Here is a 19,007-nt window from a genome sequence, read left to right on the forward strand (position 1 = left end):
TCAGGAGGCAGAGGCAGGCGGATCTCTGTGAGTTCGAGACCAGCCTGGTCTACAAGAGCTAGTTCCAGGACAGGCTCCAAAACCACAGAGAAACCCTGTCTCGAAAAACCAAAATAAATAAATAAATAAAATAAAAAAAATAAAAAAACCTGTGTCCACTTATAGAAGAATGAAATTGGGTCCCTAAGTCACACCGTATACAAAATTAATTCAAACTGGATCTTTGACCTAAAAATTAATGTACAAGGTAAAACTGTAAAACTCTTAAATTTGGGATTAGGAAATGGTTTGTTTGGTTTTTTTTTTTTTTTTTTGGTTTTCGAGACAGGATTTCTCTGTGGCTTTGGAGCCTGTCCTGGAACTAGCTCTGTAGACCAGGCTGGTCTCGAACTCACAGAGATCCGCCTGCCTCTGCCTCTGCCTCCCAAGTGCTGGGATTAAAGGCGTGCTCCACCATCGCCCGGCCAGGAAATGGTTTCTGAGATTACACCAAGAACTGAAATAGCAAAGAAGAAAAACAAACAAAAATATACCCTTAATCCCAGCACTCAGGAGGCAGAAGCAGGTGGGGTCCCTTAGAGTTTGAGATCAGCCTGGTCTACAGAGTGAGTTCCAGGCCAACCAAGATATGTGGTGAGAGTTTGTCACAAAGAAAGGAACCATATTAAGAAATTTAATGCACTGTAAATAATAGTATCATCCCAAGAGGTGAAAAGACAAATGAAATTGGACGTTGTTTCAAAAATCACCTTTTTGAGAGCAGACCAGTGTCTTTAAAATTCCAGCAAAAAATAATCCAAATTAAAAGCAGGCCAAGTCTCGGAATGGGCATGTCCTTGAGGAAGAAGTGTGAAGTTCCAGCAGGCCCACGGGTGGTCAGCCATCACCATGAGGGATCAGCAGAGCCAGGCACTGCCTTCGACCTTAAGACAGTGCAATTGAAAGGAGGCTGCCAGTTGTGGGTTGTGGGGGCACATGCCAGTAGGATTTGCTGAAGGAGGCAGGAGACAGGAGGATCACAAGTTCAAGGCCAGCCTGGGCTACACAGTTTAAAATCAGGCAGTGGTGGCACATGCCTTTAACCCCAGCACTGAGAGGCAGAGGCAGGCAGATCTCTGTGAGTTCAAGGTCAGCCTGGTCTACAGAGCCTACAGAGCAAGTTCAGGACAGCCAAGGCTGTTACACAGAGAAACCCCGTCTCAAGAAAGAGAAGGGGGGTCAGGAAGAAAAAGGAGGCAAGAATGAGTGCTAATGAGTGGAAACGGGCATCTTCCTGGTTGCCAATAGAAGTGTAAAATGGTACAGAATGCACTTCTCCAGAATACTGAGTATGTTAACAGAACCCCGAGTCTACTCCCAAGTGTGTAACTCAAGATAAATAAAAACACGCTTAGCTGAAAATTTCTCTGAATGTCACAACATGCTTCATAATGAATAGTCTAAAAGTTGAGATAACCCCCGACATCCATCGACTAAAATGGGTAGATAAAATTGGTACGTCTTCACAATAGAGTTAGCACCATAAACAGGCATTAAGGACTGGCCCATGCATGATACGGACAACTTGTATCATGAAACATTTGCTGAGGTTTGTGTAAGACCACAGGCAGTGGTTCCATGTAGGTCAGTAGGACTGAGAATGCAGCTCAGTAGGATATCAGTTGCCTAGCGTGCATAAATCCTGGGTTTGTTCCTAAAGGTAGGAGGAGCCAGGAATGGAGGGGCACAAATGGAACCCCAGAAATTGACAGGCCAAGACAGGGGGATCATGAGTCCCAGGCTGGTCTGAGCTGGTTAGTTTGTAAGGGAAAGCTGTGGAGACAGTCAGCCTCTGCCTGAGGCTTGCGTAGGGGTGAGAGGAGATGGTGGGTGGTCATTAATGGCATGGGGTTTTTGTGGGGTGTTTGTTGTGATGGTTTCATTATGCCTAGACATATTAAAAACATTTGCTTCGTGTACCTTAAATGGATGAATTGTCTGGCGTGTGAGCTCAGAAACTTTGAAAAGTGGGCGTTTTATTTTTGCCATGGCAGATCCAGTTTGAGCTGCAGTCCTTAGACACAGCACACAGACACAACCTGCACTGAAACCTGTGCATGTTGCTTGCTGCATGGAGTAGAGTCTGTGTGTCTCTTCAGAGCCCAGTGTGGCTTCTGATACTTGGTAGCACCCAAATATTCATTGTACTGAAATCACATTGGTCCTGTTTAAGAAGGCAAAAGTAACCAGTAGTTGTGACTTAGACTAAGGACTCTGTCTACCCACTGTCCTTTCCCTACCAATAGTATCTATTATGAGGCCACCGGTATACAGTCCTGGAGACTCCACCATGAAGACCCAAAAGCCATGCTCAGATAGTTTCAATCCTTTTTCCTCACAGTAGAGACTACACCCCAACATGAGCCTGGTAGGGGGTCACACCGCACTCTGTCTATTGCAGATCGTTTTGCACTTTTACTTTTTCCCAACAAGCTAACAGTTTACTCAAGGAAATTCCCCTGTGCAGGCTATAGCCTCTAGAATCCTTCTTCCCCCAAGAAAAGGAATTGGCAAAGGTAAATATAGGTTCTGATATAATTGTCACAGTGCTCTCATTAACCCCAGAAGTGACATTTTGAGTGACAGGTTCTCTCCCATCCTACTCCCGAGGAGCCTCCTTAGCAAATGTGGCGTCTGTCTGCCCCACATGGGCTTCAGCGCATCCCTGTCACGGCACTTCACCTGGAAGCCCTACTGCTCTGTCCTGGAAGCACCAGGATGTAGCCCAGAGCCTTGTGCCAACCAGGAATGTGCACTACCCCTGAGGGCATACCCCCACCCCACCAGATGGTCCGTTTTACTGGCCTTCCCTCTAGGGCTGCCCGATCATCCTCAGTGGCAGAGGAGTCACTTCTCGTTAGCTTCAAAAGCTGTGGCAGTGGGTCTGGTGGCATGTGCCTAGAACTCCCAGCAGACCAGGAGGGTCAAGAGTTGAAGGCCAACTCGGGCTACATAACAAGTTCTAGGCCAGCCTGGGCTTATTGAGGCCTTGACTCAAAAAGTCAAAAGTAAAGAAAGTAGAAGTTGCTCTTTCTCCTTCAGAGTAAATTTTTTGCCCAAAATTCATCCTGTTGCAAATATTGCATCCTTCATTTCTTTCCACTTAAAATTTTTAAAGATTTGTTTTCTGTGAAGGAGTTGTTTTGCCTGCATGTGTGTCTTCTGTGTTCATGCAGTGCTCTCAGAGGCCAGAGATGGTGTCAGATCCGCCAGATCTGGAGCTACAGGTTATGAACTGTCTCTTGGGTGCTGGGAACCTAAAGTCCACAACTGGCCACAGGCGGGGTTTCCATGTTTGCCAGCGCAAAGGTTTCCTTAGTGGAAAAACAAGCTTTGATGGCCAGGCCGGTGACCTCATGTGAGAGGATCACTGGGCGGCAGCTGATATCCAGGACTCTGTGACTTCAGACGCTCTTTTCCCCCAAACTCTCAAATTCCTTGTGTACCGTGATGGCCATTTTTAAAAAGGTGTTCTGCTGAGGGATCCTGCCATGCTGTCCAGTGAGCCCCAGTTGTTCGTGGATCAGGACGGGAATTCTTCTTGAAGATTGACTTTTCTGGTTCTTTTGACTAGGTGACTTTCGCATGGTGATTGGCGAGGAAAAAGCAAAAGTCTTGAACATCGTGAAGCCCAACGTAGCCCATTTCCGAGAGCTCTACGGGAACATATTACAGGAGGACCCCCAGGTGGTGTACAAAATGCAGCAAGGCCGACTAGAGGTGAGCTGTGCGCCCTGACAGCTACACTACCAGAGGAAGAGCTAGGATTCGCTTATTCGTCCATTGTTTACTGATGTTTCCTGGGATGGTAGTGACTGAACCTGTGCCTCACACATCCTAGACAAGTAGTCTACCACTGAACCACATCCAGCCTTGTTGGGACTTCTTGAGGCAGGGTCTTTCCAAGTCGTTCTGGGTGGTTTTGAACTCACTCCACCATCTGGAAGCCTTGAAGCTGGCAGTCTTCTACCTTAGCCCCCCAAGAAGCCAGAGTTACAGGCCAGTTCACGAGGCTGGTAGCAAGAACTATATTTTTTTCCTGTTACTAATTTGTTTACGCTAACGAAAGGAACGTGTTCATTGATATTTTCATGCATGTCCGTCCTTAGACTTGTTCTCTTCACACCTCAACCCTCTGAGTGCCCTGGCCCACTCTGGCCTCTTCTCTTTTGTCACCATTCTGCTTTTGATTGAATGTGTTCCGTTGCCCTCCCTACTTCCTCTTCCTCTTGTCTAGTGAGGCTGCCTTATTTCCCTTATGTCCAGCCCTGTCCATTTTCCTGCAGTTACCATGGTTTCATTTTTCTTTATAGTTCCATTGTATATCTGTGCCACGTTTTCTTTTGAATTATTTTGGACAGTCAGTGGTAGCCCATGCTGTTTACTTCAACTCCCTATGTAACCAAGGATGGCCCTAAGTTCCCAATTCTCCTGAGTGTCAGAATTCAGGCATGTGCCACCGTGCCCCGTTTATAGAGGGCTAGAGCTTGAACCCGGGGCTTGCTGCATGCTGGGTCTGCACCCCAGCCCTGCAGCGATACTCTCTCCATCCATTGTTCTGTGAACAACAAACCTGGTTCTGTCTCCTGGCTGTTAGGGACAGTGGTGCAGTAGGACAGCTGAGCCAGAGCTCCTGTGGGTACTCCCTTAGACCCTCTAGGTCACGCCCAGGAGTTAAGGTAGAGCCAGGTCTTTTGAGAGCTGTGTGTGAATTCATTAGACCATTTGTGACTATTCTGTCACCATGTTGCTTACCAGGTGACATTAATTGACTGGGCTGGCAAGATGGCTCGGAGAGTAAAGATCTCTTCCTGACTCCACCAGTTATCTCTGGCCCCTGCGCACCCAATGTGGCATGTTTGCCCAGACCCATAAATAATGAAATGTAATTTTTTTTAAAGAAAAAGAAGGGAGGGACATTCTGCCTTTGGTGTTGTAGACAGATGTAACATACAGAATATCCAGGTATCTGGCTTCCTTCAAATGTCTCATCAGGAGGGTTGTAAACAGGAGTCCATCCCTGAGGCAAACTCCAAGGTTTAACTCGTTTCTTTGAAAGTAACTGTGAACTGATTCTTATCCTCCTTCCCAGCAGGAATGGAGAACAGTCCATTTGTCCCTGTCAGTCACAGCCAGGACTCTCCTGAGCGCCCCTCAGATAATCACCACACCTGGTGCTCAGAGCCATCGGGATTTCTGTTTGCTCGGGTTTTCAATCATGCGCTGTAACCCACTAGGATTCATTTAGTTCTTGTAAAGGCCAGACTTCCTGGGGACGTGACAGAGGCCATCAACACTTTTTCTTTCCTGGGGCCTTCTAGAGAGATGGCACTGTTAGGGTGATGGGGGTGGGGTAGGAAAGAGACCAGCTTATTAGTTCATGAATCTGGGGGGCAGCAGATTTCCGATCAGTAGGGCAGACTAAGTGGGCTGGAGACCCAGGGAAGAGTTGGCGCCGCAGCCTTGAGTCTAGAGGCAGACTACCTGTTCTAAGGGACCTTGGGCATTTCTCTTGTAGCCTTCAGCTGACAGAGGAACCTGCCCCACTATGATGGAGGGTGATCAGCTGTATTTATATTCACCTGATCTAAATGTTAATTGAATCTTAAATATGCCTTCTCAACATCCGGGCTGGTGTTTGACCAAGTAGCTGAGCACTGTAGATTAATCAAGGAACACAAAACGGCCACATACCCCACATTTTCTTTGTGTACAGATAGCACCCGTCTCTCCTTCCAGAAGTGTGATTTTACTTTTTCTCACTGCTTTGGCCAAGGGGAAAGAGTGACAGCCTCCGCCCAGTCTTCTCCAGTGGCAGCTCTGGCGTCCCTCCGTGGAGTTTGCTCATGGCACTCCTAGTGCCAATCTCAGGTCAGGTGCTTCTGCACCCGAGGGCTCTGGCTCTGTGAGGCTGCTAGGAGCTGAAGGGCCTCAGGGTTCTTCCAACTCAGGGAATACGCCAGGTCTTTACCTCTGACCAACCTACACAAACAGCAAGTCAGATGAATGCCTTCATCTTTTTTGTTTGATGCTGTTGTTTGGGACAGGGTCTCACTGGGTCCTAGCTGGCCTGGAACTCACTGTGTAGTCCAGGATGGCGATGTGAGTGTGGCCCCACATGACTGTGGAATTGATTCTCTCCTGCCTTGACATGGATCCTGGGGTTGGAGCTCAGGTTACCAGGCTGCCCCTGAAGTCGTTCTTTTCCTCGGTGCTAAAATCTAAGCGGTTGTGGAGGTGCTGCTGAGGAGGTGGTGCTGCTTCTGCGTGGAGCAGGCAGCTGCGCTCACGTGTAGCTTTCATGTTGTTTGTTTTTAATTCTATGAGACAAAATACACTGTATTAGGGAACTGGTCTGGTCTCAGCAGTGGGGCTAACTTTTGATTCTCCGGTCCCCAGGCAATACATAGTTTTATATCTGTCTTTGTCCTAAAACAGCTTAATGTATTTAGACTACATTAGAACAGAACCAGGGTGCTCAGTCACTTGTAACAAGTCATGACAACTAAGTTAACCACTTACCTTCTGTGTTCTGGAGGGTTCAGAGGGAGGCAGGCCTTTGTCGTCAGTGTATCCCTGCAGTCATTTGTGAAGTACAGCATTGGGGAGACGGGCCCAGAGCAGGGGCACGAATTCAGATCCCATTGTCTCATACTCACGACCCCTCACAGCATTCAGAGTGAGGAGGAAACGCTGAGCCCTGCGTTTGATCTGGACTTGTTAGCTGCAGACCACCTCCCTTAGCTACTGGTTTAAGACAAGTCAAACATGGTAAACTTCAAATCAGAAACTGATCCTCCAAAGAGGTTTATCTTGGAGCTGGAGAGGTGGCTTCATGGTTAAGAGCTATTCTTGCAGAGAACCTGGATTTAATTCCCAGCACCTCCGTGGTGGCTCAAATCTGTCTGTAACTCTGATTTTGAGGGATCTGGCACCCAGTTCTGGGCTCTTCGGGAACTAGGCGCACACGTGGCACACAGACATATGTGCAATCAAAACACCAGTGCATAAAATAAAATAATTTTTTAAAAGATGTTTAAGAGGCTTCTTTTCTCACAAAGAAGTGGGATATTCTAAAACCAGGGCTGTCCTTTTTAAAGGACCTGTAATCCTGACCATGTAAATACTCAGTTTCTTATACCACCTGGGGACGGGTGGTACTTATGTTAGAGGAAGGAAAACCTTATTTAATTACAAATGTGTGCATGGGAGTCCTGTATAGCATGAGACTCTTGTTTGTGGGATTTTTAAATAGAAGCCATGTGTCTGACAGTGTCTAGACTTCAGAGCATTTGCAAAGACGTCATCTCTCTCTCTCTCTTTTTCCCAGATAGATAAAAGCCCAGAAGGACAGTTCACCCAGCTAATGACATTGCCCAGAACCTTACAGCAGCATATCAATCACATCATGGATCCTCCTGGGAGAAACAGGGATGTGGAGGAGACCTTACTGCAAGTGGCTCAAGACCCCGACTGTGCCGATGTGGTGCGGCTAGGTGTGTCCACGAGGATGGTGTTAGGCAAGGGCTGGCTGTGGAAAGCCGCCTCTGCCCTTCTGATGCATTCATTGTTCCTTCCTCCTTGCCTAAGGAGATCAAGAGAGAGAGTGTGTGTTTGGGGAGAGGAAAAACATGAACAATTCGGGGTTTTCAGGATCCTGGGCTCTAAAGCACTTCAGTGATTGAAGTGCAATTCTTTAGGTTTCAGGAACGTAACTTGTAGATGTCGTTTGAAAGATGTGTCTGTCCCTGTGGTGTGAGAAGGAAAGAGACCGATGGCATCTGCAGCTTCTCTCTGACTGGCACCAGGTTCTGTCACACACACACACACACTCCCCCTCTACCCCCACCCCCAGGGCTCTCAGGCTCTGTTTCTCTGCATTCACACCAGGACCTCCCTAATGCTCATGAGAATATTCAGATCTGGGTGGTGGGGCTGACCTGTGATTTCAGCGCTCAGGAAATTTGCCAGTAGTTCATAACCAACTTAGACTGCACAGTGAGTTCAGGACCAACCTAGGCTGTAGCAAGGTGAGGCTCTGTCTCTAAAAACAACAGAGAACTCTCACCCTTTTCTCAAGAGATCCACTTCTCTCTAGGGTAGCAAAGGACAGTAGGAAAGATGTAATTATGAAACTGAAAATGACCCGTGTCTCAAACGAGTCCATTTTCCTACTTTCCCTCAGTAAATATTTATTGATTGGAAATGCGGTTTACAGTAGGAATTTGGAGGGCGACTCACAGCTAACCCAAGACTGGCTCCTCTCTCCCTCTCTCAGGAGCCTGCACCAGGTTTTTAAGTGTGTCCATGTGCTCGCTCCTGTGTGGCCAGGACAGGCCGTCACTGGGTTGCTGCTGTCCTGAGGCGATGGAAGACTTGGACCCTGTGTCTTAGCGTATTCTCTTTATTTACTTTTACACTGGACACTTTCCCCCTAGATAAAAAAGAAACTTTTCTTTAACTCTTCTGCATCATGGAACGCAGAACTAGAAGACACAAGCAGCTTTAAATTCCTAAGATGACCTTTGAGGATCTCCTGGCGTGCCTCTTGTTTTAAGGTGTCCCAGTTGCACCACAGCCTTTGCCAGTGGTCACGCAGCCGGGCCTGACCCCAGCTGGCTTTGCAGTGCCCAGCTGGTCGAACACCCTCCTCAGTCGCTCCTCCACAGGCTCTGTTGAAGACTGCTACGATGGCAGCCGTCTGGCTGGGCTTCTCTTGGTATCCTTTCTGTTTCTGTGTTTGCAGGGGTCTCGTCAATCGTCAGACCTTCAAGCATCAGGCAGAGCACCAAAGGCCTCTTTACTGCTGGTAAGAGCTTTGGAAATAGGCGCCTGTGGTATACCTGCTGTGTACCCGCTGGCCAGAGTGGCTTCAGCGCTGTTGGCTGAAGGCGCATGCATCTCCCCTGGTGACTGGTAGTGCTGGTGCAGGCCTCACACTTCACCCCCATCCCCCTGGACACTGCAGTGCCATAGACACAGCTGTGACTGCAGGGTGACCTGGACATCTGCCGGCTCACTGTCTGAGGCGCCTCTCCTCAGTCCCGCTGACAGCTCCTGTGTGGGGTTTGCCCTCACATTTCTGTAGCGAAGTCATACTGGGAAGCAGCACTGCCAAAGCCACCGTGCAGGGAGCTCCCTCCCCAGCACCCCTCACCGACACACTGTGAGGGAAGCAGTGGATTTATGCTGCCGGTCCTCTGCCCTTCTGCTTTAGGTGCCATCTCCCGTGGGTGATCTGAAGGCAGTACTTGGACCACCCAGCTATGTCCTCCTTCCTGTCAGGCGCACCCACTCGCGTCCTCCCTCCTGTCTCAGAACTGCTCTCATACTTGCAGTTTGGGCTAAGTCACTACTGAAGGTTTGATGCTCAGGGGAGGCACATGGTGTGCTCTTCCTCCTCGGCTGCCCTGTGGGTCTCTGTCTGGTCCCTTTGGTCTGTGCCTTTCACTCTCTCCGTGCACAGACTCCTTTTGATGAGCAGGCTCCTGGAAAAGAATGAACTTGGAGAGTGTGTTTGAAACTTTTTTTCTCTATATTTACACATAGTTAGCATTTAGGCCAGGTAGAAAATAAAAATAATTTCCCTTCAGACCTTGAGGTCACTGGTTCTGGTGGTGTCCACCCATAATTCCAGCACCCAGGAACTCACAGTTCAAGGTCTGCATAGCAAGACCCTGTCTCTGAGCAAAATAGAGAAAGGAGGGAGAGACAGAATTTTGAAATAATTACTGCAATTATTCTCTCACTTTCCAGACTACTGTTGAAGTTCAAAGCCTCGCTGCTCCTTAATCCATAGTGTGTGTTCTCCCTGGAAGCGTGTGGTCTTCCTCCTCTGGGGCTCTGGAGGCTAGTGATGCTGTGGTCCTCCTCTGGGGCTCTGGAGGCTAGTGATGCTGTGGTGTGATTGTTCTGATCTCTTCTCCTGGCCATTCTCTCAGTGGGGAAACCCAGAATAGTCTCTCATTCCCCATTTGTTTTCTCAGTTCTCTTTTTCCTCAGAGTCCTTTATCCAGATGCTGGGCTCCTAGGCCAGGGGTTGCTTTTTCTTTTGTCTCCCATGTGTTAGCCTCGTGGTCTTTTCCCTCTGCTCTCTGGGAGGTTTTCTCAGCTTTAGTTGTGAGCCTGCAGGTCTGTCTGTGTGTAGGGTATTGGGTGTCACATCCTATACGAGCCCTTTCCCACCGCGTTGTCGTCCTGGCCCCTGCTCCTTCGTCTTTTATCCACAGCACTTTTGTCAAATAAAGTGGCTCTGTTGATGAGTAGGGTGTGGGAACCCTTCCTCCTCCCCCTTTCCAGCACTTGGCATCGTCACCTTTGTTAGAGACCCATGTGTTAAGCGTCTGTCCTGTGCTGGCTGCTCAGCATATGAAAGTGGGCTTTGGCCATCTTGCCTCCTGAGCTGGAAAGGGAGACAGACACGCATGTCAATGGAAATGGGACAGAAGTGGCTCCCAAAACAAGTGATCTTTCACCCTGTACCTGCTCCTTGGATGTGAGACTGCCTGAGCTGGTGTGGCCACACGTCTTAGAGTCTCACAGCCTGGTGCATGCCCATTGGAATATTTGTTCCCAGGATATGGCATTGCCTTCCTGAGTCTGTGGAAAGATCTGGCCGGGTTTCAGCAGCACTAAACAGTAAGTCAGCTGCTGAAAAGATCTCCTACAACTCAGTGGGTAGCCTTGTATTTCTAACTAAGTAGTCATTTATTCTGCACTCCTGCTGGTGTGTCTTGGCAAAGCTGACATGGAGGTGCTATTGCTTGCTTGGGTGAATCAGGCTCTCGATTTGTGCTGTGCCTGTTGCTGGCTGTGCCTTCCCATGATAAACCTTGAGTGAGACTTACAGATTCTTGAGCGGGGACTTTGTGGAAGGAACACTAATGCTTTTAGTTGTGATAATGGTGTTATTTGGGTTTGCTTTTTTTTTTTTAAAATCTTGTTCCTTCAGAAAGACATGCCAAAATATTTGTGGATTAAAATAATATGATGCCTGGGATTTGCTTTATAATAAATGGTGTAAGGTAGTAGATTCTGGACTTTTTCTGAGCTGGTGTGTTACTGAAACCCAGGAAAGATGAGTAGGAGTCTATCAGTGTTCTATATTCTATCAGTATTTGTATATTTTTATTTAAGACAGGGCATCATATAACCCTGGCCAGCCTCAAACTACTATGTAGCCAAGGATGACCTCAAACTCTTGATCCTCGTGTCTCTACCTCTCGTGTACTAAGACATAGCAGGTTTGCACCACCCCACCAGTGCCTCATTCATGCTGGGCACGTGTTCTCACAGCCACACCCAGACAGTGTATTGCTGTGTAGTACAGGTTGACCCTGCCACCTTAGCCTCTGGATGCCGGAATTTCTGTCAATGTCAGGTTGTATATGAGTGTGTTGGGGACGGGGGATTTTAGGAAAACCAAGCTGTTTTCTTTACAGGACTCCTTTAGCCAATGAGAGGCTTCACTGCTCCATGCTTGTACACTGTGGGGTAGAACTAAACTGTCACTTAAAACCTTTTTGACACTTTGGATCCAAACAACAGAGAACCTGAAGGATTTTGTCCCATTCTGTGCCTGATTTTAATAAAAGTAACTTCAGTTGTAGCGATGTCTTACTGAGAGAAGCAGCCTCTGTGAAACTGAATAACAGTGCTGTCGTGAGACATACCAGAATAAACCCAAAAACTACTTCTTCTGTTTGAATACTGAAGATAGGACAGGAGCTGGGGGGGATACGCGGAGGGGTGGTGGGGGAATCAGTGAATCTCCACCCTTCCTCCTGATAACCTCCAACCTGAGCCAGGCCCCAGTCTTTCCGCTCACTCCTTCTGTTTGCCAGCAGAGGGCAGTGCTAGCAGAACCTGCCACTCAGGTTCCTGCTTCCCCTGAACAATGGCTTGTTCCACCTTCCTTTCCAAGGAGCCTACACTGCACTGGAGGAGTTCATAGGCTGCAGAAACTGTAGAAAATGATGACCCCGTAGTTCTGTGGGGCTTCTGGTCTCTGTGTATGGCTGTGGCTTATGACATCTGTAACCAGCCCCTTGGGAAGCATGGCTAGTGTGGTATGCAGCCTGACCCCTCTGTCTTCGTGGCTTCACTTGGTGAGTCTCACCATCGGACACACTTGTAGTTTCAGTACAGAAGTATTGTGTTCCTTCTCTCCAGAAGCTTCTGCTTTAGGGGCTGATCTCATCTCTTAGACTCGTCGCTAGCAAAGCAGCAGGGCTCTCATCGAGTTTTGTGGGTCACAGAGAACCGAGGCCAGCAGGGTGCCCCTAAGAAAGCACTCTGCTCTTGAGGTATCACATCTCTGCTAACAAAAGACCAGCTCGGCCAGGTGTCATTGTCTGAGCTGCAGCAGTGTGAGTAAGCTGGTGTGGGAACAGGCAGGTAACAAATGCGAGAGTCGAGAGTCGGTGACCAGCCTGAGAGACAGGCCAGAGCCCCACAAAGGATGGCCCCAAAGCTGTATTCACCATTCAGAACTACTTGAGGGCAGAGGGAGCCACTGGCCGGTGTAAGACTACAGCAGCAGCAGATGCCAGAGACCAGCAGATAGGGTGCCAGCCAACTAGCCAGCTGAGGGACCTCTGTAGCCTGAACCCGGTCCAGGGCAGCACAGGCTGAGAAGAGAACCCAGGATGGTACCTGGGACACATGAGTGGGACGCGAACAGTCAAACTCAACTCAAAAAGTTTCGCCTTGGGAGGCAGTGGGGCCACCCTCTGAGGTGCTGGGGAGACTGTTTTCTAATTTTCCCCACCTGTCTTTATGGTCAATCAATTAACTCTAGGGGCAGATCCCTCTCCCAACTTCAAAAGATTTGGCTGAATTAACAAGACAGGTTTAGTCTTGTCCCTAAAAAAATATCCCAGCATACCTCACTGCCTCTCAGCCCTTTCCTGAAACACCGGGGAGCCGATCGTTAGTTTTTTCTTACATCATCTTTCTAATAATGTGCTTATCACTGAATCCTGAACATCCATCCTCTTCCTCCTTCCTTCCCTTCCAGCAGGGTCTGCATCTGAGGCTGCAGGGAACTCAGTTCTGGCTCTGGGCCCTGAGTTCTAGGACTGTAGATGTGTGTAGATGTGTACTGCCACACCCAGCTAAGTCTCAAGCTCGTCAGATTCTGCTGTAGCTCTGCCGCAGATTCCCTTTCCCGTGTGGCTAGGTCTTCATTCAGAAACTCACTGCAAGCCTCTGGAGTCTTATTGACTTTCTCCTCAAAAGAGTGGATTTGAATTAGAATTGTAGGTTAGAGTCCTGAGCAGCAGAGTCACACCCCTGTCTTAGAGCGTTTTCTGGAGAGTTTGTTGCACCAATGGCCCCTTCTTGTTGATACTTTTTCTTTTTGAATTGAATGTGTGCTCTAAATGGATTATTTTTCCCTTCTTTCGATCTGTCTTTGTTTATTTGACCAGAGTTCATTGCATGCCGAGCTCTAAACACATACCTCGGAGCTCCAGCAGCCCCGGACCCCAGTCCTGCTGGATGTGGGTAATACAAACAACTCCACCCTGGAGCTGCACTCTGCCCTCTCCATAGTCTTCTTGGGGCTTCCCACTTCCTGAGTCAGGTTCCCGACCTGTTCCTTGCGCTTTGCAGCCCTTGCTGTCATTTGAAGGACACTTTGCCTGTTTCAATTTTATAAACTTGTTGGTTGAAATTTTTAAAATCTTTGTTGAAGTTAATCTGTGTGTTCTTAACCTTGTGCAAGCCTTAGAGCCTATGTAAACCTAGCAGGATTGAGCGCTTTCAGGGTGGTAAGGCTATGGACAGAGCCCCTGAAAACCTAACTCTGAACAGTACACAGCAAACTTCCCTGCAGCTCTAAGAAGCTCAGAGTATCTCATGGACAGACCCTCTATTGCCTAGGCTAGCATCCTACCGATGAGAAACTGGAGGAAGGCTCAGAAAGGGAGAGTCACCATCACACCCGTCATCGTCTATCAGGGCCCACAACCCGAGCCTCTGTGTTCTTTGTAGCACAGTTCCCTGCTACAGTCTGACTGAGCCGAAGAAGGAAGTGTGTTCAGTCAAGGGAGGCTTTTAATCCCCTAAGCAGCCCAAGGTGGCACCAGGGCCGCTCAGCTGTTTTCAGTATTTACCTGCTCTTCCAACTCTGAGGAGCTAGCTCCTTGCTAAGTTTTCTGAAGGCCTCCAGCCATGACTCAGCAACCTGGGCTGCTGCGCTGAGTCTTGCCTGTGTGACGGCCTGACTTCCGCTCAGTCTTCTGGTTGGTTCCACTGGAATTTGAAGCAGCACCTTATGTAATGATCCTCCAGCCCTAGTGTTCAGGTGGGTGAGGCCGGCCAGAGTCGTTGCTCCAGGGAGAAAATGAAGAGGGGTGGAGGCAGTGAAAAGGCTGTGTTTCTCAACGAGATCACGTCAAGCCAGGAGCACATCCAGATTCATCACTAATGATTTTGGGAACTCTGCCTTTCTCTGTCACTGCTTGCAGTAGCCACAGGTTCCAAGCAGGCGAGGCAGCTTCCAAGTAACAGGGTCAGGTAGTTTAAAAGATCACTCCCTGGAATGAATTGTGCCCCTTGCCGACATGTTCACCAAGCCCACAGCCAGGAGCGTGCACTTCCAACCACAGCAGAGATCATCCTGTACAACTCAAAGACCACACCCTAAAGCACTGAGTGCCCCCACCCATAACACAAGGAAGTCAGATCCATAGTAACGTCCAGGGCTAATAACTAATAATTGGCAGGGCTGGAGAACACTAGCATACCATTTAGCCCATTGTATGTTTCCCATCATCCCTAGCGAGCCTCTTCTCTGGGGTCTTGTGGTTGGGATGAAGTCAGGGCTGTGAGGGCCAGCCCTCCCTCTCCACTTCAGAAGACTCAGCTGTGTACCTGTTCTGTGTTGCTAGGTACCAGGTACTGCCCTGGTGAAAGGGAACAAGGCCCCTGTCCTGGGGGAGCTGTCAGTCTAGGCAGAGAGACAGGAGAGTCGGCTGCAAACCCTGCACAGTGTGGTACATGCTGTGCGAGAGATGAGCACCAGGCACGAGAGCAGCCTGGCATGTGCACTAAGCACGAACTAGTGAGAACAGCCTATGTTCTGGGCGGGCAGGGGCACATGTGGGGCACTGAAGCAACCAGCTGCTGGCTGGGGTGCAAGTGTTCCTCCCTTCTGTGACCTGTGAAACTCTGGCTGCCAGCACCCCATACCTCAAAGGCTTGCTATCCGCGGGAGTCTAGTTCCGTGAGCCACATGAACTGCTCTGCTACAGGTCTCTCTTGGCCTTTAAAAGTTCAGCTCCAAGCCAGGCGGTGGTGGCGCACGCCTTTAATCCCAGCACTTGGGAGGCAGAGGCAGGCGGATCTCTGTGAGTTCAAGATCAGCCTGGTCTACAAGAGCTAGTTCCAGGACAGGCTCCAAAACCACAGAGAAACCCTGTCTCGAAAAACCAAAAAAAAAAAAAAAAAAAAAAGTTCCGCTCCAGGTCCTCCAGACACCCAGGCAGCCCATCACAGCCCCGTCCACTCAGAGTGACAGCGCCAGTCACTGTCCACTCAGCAGGACTCGCTTTTTCACCCACGCTTCTTTTCTCTTGCAGGTGTGAAGAAGTCAGTGATTTACAGTTCACGGAAACTCAACAAAATGTGGAGAGGCTGGTTGAGAAAAACATCCTGACTTGCTGCTTATGTGTGTTGTGTAGATTATGAATAAATGGCTCCATACTTTTTGATGGAGCTTTGTTTATCACTCTGACTAGCTGCTTGAAATTGAGGAGACCAAGGTTTGCATCATACTTGGTAGGGTTTGGCTTTGTTTTGTATTTTGCTTTTAGACAGTGTCTCACTTTGTAGTCCTGGCTGGCCTCAAACTCGCCGAGATCCACCTGGCTTCCAGGCTGCAAGTTTGGGTGCCTCCTGAGTGCCAGGATTAAAGGCATGCACCACCATGCCTGGTTCACATGTCAGACACTAACTCAGGTGCAACCCAAGCATGTAAAAGGACTTTGCATCTCAAGAAAATTCTTCTATGTACAGAACTGAAAAGGTGTTTTGTGATCAGGTTGGGGAAGAGGTTCTGACTTTGAGGACACAGAGTCGAAGTCATGAAAAGTGCTACTGTACTTTTGAACTTGAAGCCTGGAAAGACTATAAACCTCATAAACTAGCCGGGCGATGGTGGCGCACGCCTTTAATCCCAGCACTCGGGAGGCAGAGGCAAGCGAATCTCTGTGAGTTTGAGACCAGCCTGGTCTACAAGAGCTAGTTCCAGGACAGGCTCCAAAACCACAGAGAAACCCTGTCTTGAAAAAACAAAACAAAACAAAAAAAAAAACCTCATAAACTGGCCTCTCTTCCTAGTGCTTCGCCCCTCACCATTGACTTGGAGGTTTGGTTTTTTGTTAGTTCCTTTTGTTTTTGACCTTTCTTTTTGCTTGCTCGTTGGTTTTATGTGAATGTTTACACCATGTGTGTGCAGTACCTGCAGAGACCAAAAGAGGGGGTCATATTCCTGGACTATAGAGGTTGTAAACCATGTGGGTGCCAGGAACTGAACCTGGGTTCTTTGCTAGAACAGCTAGGTTTCTTACCACTGAGCCATCCCCCAGCCCCTTCTCTTGGTTTTTGCCATCAAGGGCTCACATGTGTCTGTAGTGGGAGCTGTGGGCCTCTTCCCACAGCCCTGTTCATGGCTGCCTAGCTAGCTTATGCCCCGAAATAATTACACGGAAACTGTATTCTTTTAAGCACTGCCTGGCCCATTATATCTAGCCTCTTCTTGGCTAATTCTCACATATTAATTTAGCCCATTTCTAATCATCTGTGTAGCATCCCAAGGTGCGCTTACCGGGAAGATTCTAGCCTACGTCCATCCTGGGTCAGAGCTTCATCGCATCTGCTCTGGAGAGGAGAGCATGGTGTCTGTCTCTCAGAGGAGCTGCCCTGCATCTGAGCTCACTTCCTCTTCTTCCCAGCATTCTATTCTGTCTACTCCACCCACCTAAGGGATGGCCTATCAAATGGGCCAAGGTAGTTTGTTCATTGACAAATGACCTTCCTCCATCATGTGTCTCAAAAGTTTTCTGGATTAGTTTTTTACATTTGTATTTATTCTCCATGAAAGTGTGTAGCAGAATGACATTTGGGTGTAGAGCCCAAGTCGACATTCTGCCCCCCTATAACAAGACATTATTGGGGCACCAGAAACACAGGACAAACTAATTCACCCTGCTTTTCTCTCATCTCTCTGCCCTTTGTCATGTTGGCACCCTACTAAGGGTGTTCCCACCTGACTAGGAGACTGCTAACAACAACTCAAGGGCCATCCCCATCGGGGAAGACAGACTCTTGGGGAACTCTCTCAGAAAAGCAGACATACTAGCCAGTTGTGGCGTCAACCTGTTGTTATTCTAGGAGGCTGGAGCAGGGGGTTCAAGGTCGTCCTGAGCTCGGTAGTAAGAACTTGACTCTGTATAAAAGGCAGAGAGGAGGGCTGGCTTTCCAAGAGCCCTGCAATCCTCTGTTGGTACTGCAATGACTGATCGGCCAAAAGATGGAACCAGCTTGATGAGTTCACTCCTGAGCTGCTTACCTGACCACGGGAGGCAGCTTCCTCCCAAGCTCAGATGGCAGAAGAGGGGCTAACTAGTGTGAACCGTGGAGGAAGGACACCAGCAAGCAGTTACATCATCCACCACAGGTGTCTTATCTGTCCCATCAAACCTCAGGGTCTTTGTAACCTCGTGTCCTCTCCATCCACCTCAGACTGTTTCCATTTCTCAGTATTTCTTTGCTGACCGTTTGATTCTGTTGTGAATTCTGACAACATAGGTGTTCCGCTTAGAATTCATCCCATTCCAACCTAAATTAGCATTAGCTTGGCTTTCTATAACTTGGGGAGGAAACGGTTTATTGCAGCTTGTAGTCTTATCCAGAGAAGTCAGAACAGGAACCGGAAGCAGGATCTGAAAAAGAGGCCATGGAGGAGTGCTGCTTCCTGTATTGCTCCCCGTGGCTTACGCAGCTGCTTTCTCACAGCACCCAGGACTGCCTGCCCACAGGTGGCACTGCCCATCAATCAAGAAAATACCTCATAGTGCAGCCTAGTCTGACGGAGGCACCTTCTCAGTTGAGGTTTTCTCTTCCCAGATGACCTTGACTTGGGTCAGGTTGATGGAATTAACCAGTGTCCTTAGCACTTGAGTAAACTCGGTTGAACAAGGCTCCACCACCAACTGTAAGACTTTAGGAAAGTTGTTCAGTCTCTGAGCAGTGTTTCCCGCTGAAACAAGATGGCGTTACACAGCTCCTTCAGGTGGTCGCTAGTGCTCCTGCAGGCGCTGTAATCCTGCCTTTTCTTTTTTTCAGTGGTGGTCACTGCCATTGGTGTGTGTGTGTGTGTGTGTGTGTGTGTGTGTGTGTGATGACATCAGTGATTTTTTTTTCCCATAGGAAGCGAATAGGATCCTTGCTGTTTATAAGACAACAGTGGGAACCTCCCCTCAGGCTCATCAGCATCCGCGCCTGAGCTCGGTTGCACCTTCTGTCCCATATCCGGTAAAGTCTTTCTGTCCCACGGTAATTTCTGTGCACTCATTAGAGCTTAGAAGGGCAAGTTCATTTTCCAGATGTGGAGCAGAGGTCTCCTGAGAGGAGAATACAGCTTAGGGTCATGACAGAGCTAAGTAACAGCTGGGACACCAGCCCTGGCCTTTGGTCTTCTGTCCCCTGCCTTTTCCCATACAACCTGCAGGTTTTACAAGTCGTGAACGTGTGAGCCTTCCCTTCATCCTGCCCTGGACTCCTGCCTGTCCCTTCATGAATTCCTAGCAGCAGATGTGTATCTGAATTGAAGCTCATCAAGCAGGTATGTAAGGATGAAAAATGAGGTGTCCTGTGAGGAAAACTTCAAGACAGGAAGTTCTTTCTCAACCCCTAAGACCTGAGGTAGGTCCAGCTCTGCCTACTCACAGCTGTCTCCTGGC

The 19,007-nt window shown here is 48.6% G+C and overlaps 1 protein-coding gene across 1 annotated transcript in view; it reads left to right on the forward strand.

Annotated features, from left to right (window-relative positions):
* Tamm41 (TAM41 mitochondrial translocator assembly and maintenance homolog) overlaps positions 1-15,763 on the forward strand; it is a 32,732-nt gene extending 16,969 nt beyond the window's left edge. Inside the window, exons 5-8 of the mRNA XM_057774795.1 lie at positions 3,614-3,759; positions 7,370-7,535; positions 8,786-8,848; positions 15,624-15,763. Coding sequence (XP_057630778.1) covers positions 3,614-3,759; positions 7,370-7,535; positions 8,786-8,848; positions 15,624-15,700 — 452 coding nt within the window. The 3' untranslated portion in view covers positions 15,701-15,763. The remainder of the gene's footprint in view (positions 1-3,613; positions 3,760-7,369; positions 7,536-8,785; positions 8,849-15,623) is intronic.
* Positions 15,764-19,007: the final 3,244 nt, after the last annotated feature.

Source organism: Chionomys nivalis, chromosome 1 (genome assembly GCF_950005125.1).
Source record: "Chionomys nivalis chromosome 1, mChiNiv1.1, whole genome shotgun sequence".
Taxonomy (NCBI): Eukaryota; Metazoa; Chordata; class Mammalia; order Rodentia; family Cricetidae; genus Chionomys; species Chionomys nivalis.